General features: G+C 37.1%; 1 protein-coding gene across 3 annotated transcripts in view; it reads right to left on the bottom strand.

Moving 5' to 3' along the window:
- Positions 1–1,242: 1,242 nt before the first annotated feature.
- The window catches only part of PAN3 (poly(A) specific ribonuclease subunit PAN3), a 121,665-nt gene continuing 114,674 nt past the window's right edge, over positions 1,243–8,233 (bottom strand). For all 3 annotated transcript variants that reach the window (XM_084631810.1, XM_084631809.1, XM_084631811.1), the window contains 3 exons: positions 7,525–7,589; positions 6,647–6,785; positions 1,243–3,567 (listed from right to left, as the gene is read on the bottom strand). In XM_084631810.1, the coding sequence (XP_084487936.1) occupies positions 3,427–3,567; positions 6,647–6,785; positions 7,525–7,589 (345 nt within the window). In that variant the 3' untranslated portion in view covers positions 1,243–3,426. The remainder of the gene's footprint in view (positions 3,568–6,646; positions 6,786–7,524; positions 7,590–8,233) is intronic.

Raw genomic sequence — 8,233 nt, 5'->3', positions numbered from 1 at the left:
GTCCAGAGTAAGTTTATGCAAGGAAAAAAACAAAGATATTGACAATTTCACATGTATTTTACAAAATTTTCATGACTTTACAATTACATAAACATGTGGCATGGGCGGGTGTGGGTACAGAGGACTTTACCCCACCAGTAAGTCACTTTTGCTGGTTAACAATACAGAACAAATAATTCTGGGCATCAAAGAGGTCAGTTATCCCATGTGTAATTTTCAGAGAAGCTAACATACATATGTGTCATTGGACAAGAGAGCTCAATAAACATGGATGTAAAGGTATTTTTAATACAGTTTCTCAGAATTAGGGCTAATCTAGTAATGTGGACCTGATTTAATACAAGCAAAAAGGAGCTACTACTTTGTCTTGGAAGTTAAGGAAATGCACATTACTATGTCTAGCACAGTATCTAGAAATCGTAGGCCATGTGAGTTACTGTAAGTGATAAACATTAAACGCAGTTTGCAAGTCATGACTGTTACAACCCTGTGCTGGAGTCATTTACAGACTGAAATACAAAAGGGATATGATGGAATGCAATATACTTCCAATACTTAATATGTGAAAAGCACTACCCAACTACAGCACTTAGCATGCTCAAAAGAAGGCTACGTTATTTCTGGTATTCTTTATTAAAAATACTGCTGTACACATGAAGAATGAAAACAGGATTAAAGATGGATAACATATATTGGGATCATGACAGAACTTAACATACTGGTGCTTTTTAGGGGAAGCTGTTGACATCTGAATTACTGAAACAGGGGACAAACCAAAAAAACCAAAACATAGGTACCCCCCAAAAAACTTTTACAGTGTAGTAAATACACAGACAGAATTTAAAACAGGTACAAAAATTAAAATGACCAACATCACATGATTTCAAAGGTTGCCCTTTCTGTGCTTTTAGCTGTAAAGATAGGAAGATCACAATAATTTCGCACATGGAAGGGTATGTCCTGGGTGGTTTTTGTTTTTTTTTAAAAATATACACATACAGCTCTTCTTCGGAATGGAAGAGAGATTATAACTTTAGGACAACCTTCTTAATGGAATTAAAATGCGGTAGAAGGGCTCTCCCCAAAAACACCCAAGCAGAACTTCAGACTGTTCAAATCATTCCCAAATATGGACCAAATGAAATAAATAGAAAACAAAGCTCAACAATTATTTGTTTTATGTATTACCTGACACCAAATGTTTTCTGGCTGACAGTTACTTATGAAAACTTAATAGCTGTCTCCTTTTTTTTTTTAAACCAAGTCCTGAGGTTACTAGGGGCTGAAGCAAACTGAATTATGTAAATACATGCAAGTTTGCATTCTAGACTTGTCTCACAGAGGATGGTTTGCTGGTCTAGGAAGGATGAGAATTCAAGCCCTATTTTACCCCTGCCTTAACTTTCACAAAATATTGGTCCACAAATTAAATTTTCCAAAGGTTCCCAAACCCCACAACTGAACAGATGATCCCCTTTCATTTTCAAAGAAAACAATACCGGAAAAAACCTCAGCCCGCTTATAAATTAAGCATTTCATATTTCTTCTAGAATACAAGTACTTCTTTTTTGTACAAAAGAATTACAATATGATTTGTCAAAAAACATATAAAAGACAGCTGCTCTTCCTCAAATACATGAGCTAATGATAAAAGACTGTTTTGCATGTTCACTTCTCAAAGTTCCCGTTCCTTTTACATTAAAAAGAACAATATTGTGGCAATTGTTATCCTTTGAATATTAAACGTTATGTTCCTTTTAAAATTCATTCAGATCAAATGCAACAATAATTGATTTTTAAACTCAACAACTGATGCTACCAAATGCGGACTCAACCACATTTTCTAAAATATGTAAAGCACGGTCCCTAGTCTTCAGAGCTTCCGATGTGAAAAGAGTTGCTTTTCTTGATGCAAGTCTCAAGGCGGAGAATCATTTTAAAGCTTATAAAAGTGAACAGAGAAATATTAAAAACTTCTCTGAAAACTACAAATATTGAGAATTATTAAAATTGATGTCAGTAACATCAGCTGCAAGTGCTTAGAGTCTGTCCTGACCTTTTGAGTTTCCACATTTTCTTCATGGTGAGCACCCAGTGCTATTAAAATATTCAGTGCTGGGAAAGGATAGATACAGTCTTCACTACTGCTTTACGAAAGGAAATTCCTACATATTTGGCAGTCTTCAATATCAAAGTGTAGCTGTTTATCTTTTACTATAAATCCCAGGAATACCCAAGTTTGGAGACACAACTGCATGTCCAAATATTAGAAAGTTAATTGAGGAGGAAAATTCCAGACTGAATTACTTCAGGAATATTCATGTGTTGAGTATTATCAAAAGTAATATTACTTTGGGCTAAGCAGTGACTGCAAAGGCACAGCAGATCATTATCCCTCCAGATTCAGGTTGTAAAACTTCAAAAGCTCTTGATGCCAGACAACTGCTGTGTTTAGTTAATCTTCTTAACAGTGTCTTTGTTTCTGTATCCAGTGTAGAGTACCATAATAAAGCTGTGGTTCAAAGAACAGAACTTTATACAAAAATTATACTGTAAATAACCTAAAGTAATACACTCCTGAAACTTCAGGCATTTAACACAATTTCTTTAAAAAAATTCTGTTAAAAAAATTGCATAAATGTAAATGCAGCTGACTAGCAGGAAAACATACAAACAGTTTTTAAAGGCGTTGGTTGTGTTTAGAGCAAATTTGATATGCCCCTTAAATTATAGGTGTTTCAAAGGTTGCTATTTTGTCACGTTGCTTAGACAAGGCTTAAATGAGAGGGGATTTTATACATGTCAATTCACTGATACTTGATTTTTTTTTTTTTTTAAATATGCATCTTCTGGTTGGTTTGTTAACTAACTGTGGGTGGCATACAGAGCTCGCATACAACACACTTTTACAGAGATTACAAACTAAACTCTCATTTATAGAGCACAATTTCTATGAAATTATTTCCCTGGTCCTTTATGCTATTCTGGGTGCAAATAATATCAAAATGAATAAATTGAGCAATATCCTCAGTGACAAAAATGTATCCCAGAAATGTCCTTGCAAAGAGTTTCCCTTAATAAGTATACAATGTGGCAAAACATCAGAGATCAGAAAAGTCTTAAAAAAATTAAAATTAGTGCATATACAAGTGGAAAAAATAAAAGCAGGAACATCATGCACCTGATGTGTTCCTTAATCTAAAATAAATTCTTCACAGATAAAGCCTCCAATGGCAGCCATAGCTCTAGGATAAATGAAACATTCTTCCCTTCAAGTAACAGTGTACCTGACTGAAGTGCAAGCAGCTTTGCTCATCTCCTGTTTGTTTCCCAAATGTGAAATGAGATGACAACAATAATTCAGCTGTAGTGCAATTTGCTATTGGTTAAGTTCCTCAGCAATGTCCTGCATGCTTTCAGCAAATACTACAACTGACCATTTGCGGCTGCAATTAGTTCTTGAAAAGTATTTTCAAAGCAGCGTTTTAAATCGCTGTAAGTTACCACAAGGACACTCTTCTCGTCTCTGGAAATGAGGCTTATTTTTTCTGGCACACCAGCATCTAACTGTAACAAGAATGCAAAAGATAAAATGTGACAAATGGCAGTACAATCATTTTCTTAAACACAAAACCTATGAGGTTTTTAGCAAGCTTGTGAGAGTGTGATTCACAGAAAGGGCAAGGTTTTTCTCTTTCAACATATACAACCTGTTAAACATTTTCAAACCTGTGATTAGTCAACTCAAATCTGACCCTGCATCAGATTAATGGTCAAGAACCACAAGTTAAAAAAACATTGCAGAAGAAGAAGGGAACTTGGTCCAACCCTTCTGAAATACCACTCCCCCTTAAAACAACCAAGCAAGCTAGGGAGGGATAATCTCTAGATAGGCCTGAGCCACATCACTGAATTTCTGTGCAAGTTACGGGACATGTTCATCAAATGGACCAGTTAGGAGGGATGGATCTTCGGCCATTTTAAACAAAACTACAGGAAGTATCAGCATCTGAGCAATTTTGGCTGCCTAGTCCTGTGCTCTGTAATAGCTGAAACTTTAACTTCTGAATTCAAACTGGCTAGTGGCCAGTGAAGGTGGGAACAAAATTAACTAGCTGAAGTTTTGTTAGGCGGTATCCTTTTTCTCAGTCTAGAATGCAGACATTATCTAATTTTGATCTCTGACAGACAGTTAATACAGGCTGTCAGTCAGTCAGAAGAAAAACAAACTTTTTTCCCAACCAACGTCTCAAGTTTTTCTTCTACCGATTAAACTAGCATTGAAGCAACATGGAAATAAACTAACATACATTCTCAACTGGCTTCCCCACAGCTTGTGTCACTAATATTTTATGATATTTCTACCAGCAAGTGGTGTAGAAATCTCTAGGGGAACTTTATATTTTACAAAGAGTACACAATTTCTACACTGCAAAAGGTGTTCATTAATTTGTAACTTGCAGATTCTTTGCTAAGTACAATGGGTGCTGCTTTCTTTTGAAAATAGTTTAAGGGATCTTCAACATTTGTTTTATACCACAAACTCTTGTCCAAACACAGGCTTCACTGTCTGTATTACGGTATATAGAGCAACACTTTGGAAACATACCCCAGGGGATGATGGGGGTACTAGTAGATTTGTAGATAATATGGTAATGAGTGCTATGGAAACAGATAAATGTACTGTTATGCCTGATTGAATAGAGGAAAAGGAGAACTAGGTTAGCCACCGAGTTCTTGTTTAATTGGATGTTCTCAGGAGCAACACTGTAAGATAGAAAACATCTTGTAGAAAGAGGTGCAGCATACTGATCTGAACTCACAGCAATAAAAGCTAGAACCTCCCGAATTCTAGCCTCACTGTTGTGTGAGGCTTCAGGCAAACTAATGCAGAGAGACTGATTTGTTTTCTATTTCTGTAAAATGGGTATAATACTGCCTCCACCACCCCGCAACACTTCTCCTAGGGTGTTATTAGGATTAATTTTCAAAAAAAGAAACCAGTTTGAAGACAAAGAGTACCAACTATAAGTGCAATGTAAGATCTTCTACCTATTGTTCAAGTGCTGTATACGCGTAATCTGAGGTATCCTACTGGATTTGAAACACTGCAGATCAATAACAAACAAAGCCATGCTATTGACCATGTACCTGACTACATGTGGCTTTCTTCCGCTGGTCCTTAGGTAAATAGGTGCACAGAAATGTCGCACTCGGATATAGAAGTTCCTTCCCCTTATGATACTTGAATAAGTCTGAATCTAACAATGACATTTCAAGAGCAAAGTATGAAAGCCAGATACCCCATTTTACTAGGATCCGTTTTCCAACATGCTGCTTTCTGAAGTTTAAGAATGCTTTTTTTAGAGTGCCTTTACTGCCAAGATATTGAGGTCCTTCAGCCCTAGATAGTGATTCTTTGCATTATGGGTCCACAACCCTAGAACTAACCATTTGTTTTGAGCATAAGCCACAAAAGTTTCTAGCACACAATATTCTGCAATATATTCTTTCCCCTGACTTACAGAATTACATCCCCCCAAAATTGCTGTAGCTCTTCACCTCCTGTTTGAGCATCAGCATACATGCCTTTAATTTTCACCTGGCCATTAGCACACACTCCCCCAGTCTCCTTTATTTAGCCTCATAAATCCCTTTAAATCAGGATTTAAAGAGACTAACAAAACAAAATTAAAAGTAAAAGGAGATTAAGGAAATAATCCAGTGGCCAGATTAAGAGCCACCAATAATTTAGGGAGAAGTTTTGGCTGAAGTTAATTAGTAGTTGCTAGTATCTAAGGATCTGAGTATGGTCAAGCTTCTCTGGAAAAGAAAGGTGGTTTTGGATTGCTAAAGTTTGGTAAAACATCTGCAAAGTTGAAGTACAAGCTGCAGGGAAAAAGTAAGTCTGTTACTTTTTTATTTCGTTTACGGAGCGGGACAGAAAGATATGCCTCTGCTGCCATTCATGAGAGTGCTCAACTAAAGTTTTGCCAGTGACGCAACTAAAATCTTAGAATACTGCAAGTGGCCTCTTTAAACCAATTATGCACCCTACTACTGCTGAGCTGCTCTGGGGGCTGGAAAGGACTCTGGCACAATTTAGACAAGCCATTGCGTCTATGTTACAGAAATCTCCCTGGGGTGCCCCTATGTGCCACAATGCTGCCTGGAATCCATGCAGCACTGCATGCTGTGGTACCCCTCCAGATACAACCCTGTCGCCCCCAGCCCTGCCCTGGCAAACCCCCAACAGCAGGGTGTGTGAGGGCATCTTCAGAAGACAGCCTTATTGAGGTCTTCCACTGTACCTGTGCCAGGAGAATCATACTCTAGGGGCTGATTACAGGACTTTTAAGGTCCCTCTTGGTTATCCTTTAGCATGACAAAAAGGGGCCACTGTACACCACTCTAATGAATTCCCAGTTTTAACAATAACATAGCAGTACTTCTAATTAAAATATCCATGAAAGGTTACATGCTAATTTACTGGATAATCTGTTCTCACACAGATTAGAAAAATATCAACTAAATCAACAGAATTAGTCTGTCAGTGACGCATCCATTTTCTTTCAACCATGGAATGTCACATGAGTGAAAGCTTCACCAAATCATTCTTTAAAGAAAGAACACAGATACAGGTTACCTTGTTAAGACATGAGATAATGTGACTGAGGTCAATCCAAGGAGTGCCCGCTTCTGTCACCTGATGGAAAAGATGATCCCGAAAGAGCTTCAGTAGATATCGGTCTCCAGTTTCTGACCAAGTTGGGTCTTTCTGAAATCTGGTGCAAAACAAAGCTTCACATTAACAATCAAGGAGTTAAAAAGATATTTGCTCATTAACTCTTCAAGATAAATACTGTCTCATTATGTAGCGGAGCTTAGATAACCTACTACCAAGTAGTAGTGTTTTCTTCCTATCACAAAGATACAAGAAGCTTTATCCATAGTTCCTCAGCTAAAGTACCTGAAGTTAAATGTTTACTAAAAGCTTGCAGGAAAGGGATTGGGAGGAAAACCATCAAAGTTACCAGACGAATGCTAAAAACTAGTTATATTGTAACTCAAATCTGCAGTTACCTAACAGTCTATTTAAGTGATTTTGAAAATAGGCCAGTGAAAAGTACATTGTTTCATATTAGCAGCAGACAGATAATCGGCACAAAACTATGCCCCATTCAAACTCTTCTGAAACACTTTACTATAATTACATATTGAGGTAAGCCATAGCCTTGTATATGTGCTCTCAAGCATAATAAACCTCAAATACAATATATATGCTAAATATATGGTAAAGAAACACAAATATATATGTTCAGATAGGAATATTTTTCTTTTCTTTAAGTTAAAATTCTGATTAAAATAGCCTAACTCATTGCCTCAAGGTGTTTTTACTTCTTACTTCTTCAGAGGCATAACTGGAGATAGGATTATTCAGATCATATCTGTGAGGGTAGAAATCTTGAATTATAAACTGGATTTTATATATTGTACTATGAAAAAAAGCATTGCATCTCTTACTCTGGCCTCTCATTGATTGTTCCCAATTTTGCTAGAAGCCTAAACAACCTTCCATTCTGCACCTCCTATAACACAAGAAATGTATGATTAGTTCAAAGTTGGGAAGAAACACAAAACTTAGACACGGGTGCACACAAAAGCCTCAATGCAGCAAAACTGATCTTGTGTAACAAAATTGCAAAGACCCATCAGATTAATTTTGATGAAGATGGTTTACATTTTCTAGAAATAGATTCATCAATACATTGCACTGCATACCCAAAGTCAGCGTTATTGATCTTTGTGCTTCATTTTCTTCCTTTGCAAATCTCCAGTCTGGCCAGCACCCAGGCCATGTTTCTGCCCCAGAAAGGGCTAGACTATCAGCTTCATTGCCTCATGGAACACCAATGCAGACTCCAGCTACCCCATTTGTTTAGGATACCAGAGGGTGGATACTTTAAAAAAGTATATTGGGTTTTAAGATGGAGCAGGAGCAGGGTCTAGACATCAGACGGAAGAGGAAAATGCTAAATTTCCTAGTTGCTTCATGCCCCTCTTATCTTGGTTACCTGGACATTCAATTTGGATTGTTTTGTTTTCTTCTCACTTTTTTTGTTTTTGCCGGCCACCATTAGTAAAAGGCGTTTGCTAATACTGGTAAATCAGATTGCAATCCAAATGCATAATAAGTATCAGATCCAAGACCACTTTAGACACAAAGTACATC

Source organism: Lepidochelys olivacea (assembly GCF_965140295.1).
Source record: "Lepidochelys olivacea isolate rLepOli2 genome assembly, chromosome: 1".
NCBI classification, from domain to species: domain Eukaryota; kingdom Metazoa; phylum Chordata; order Testudines; family Cheloniidae; genus Lepidochelys; species Lepidochelys olivacea.
Note: the sequence above shows the minus strand (reverse complement) of the source record. Positions and strands in the feature narration are given on the sequence as shown.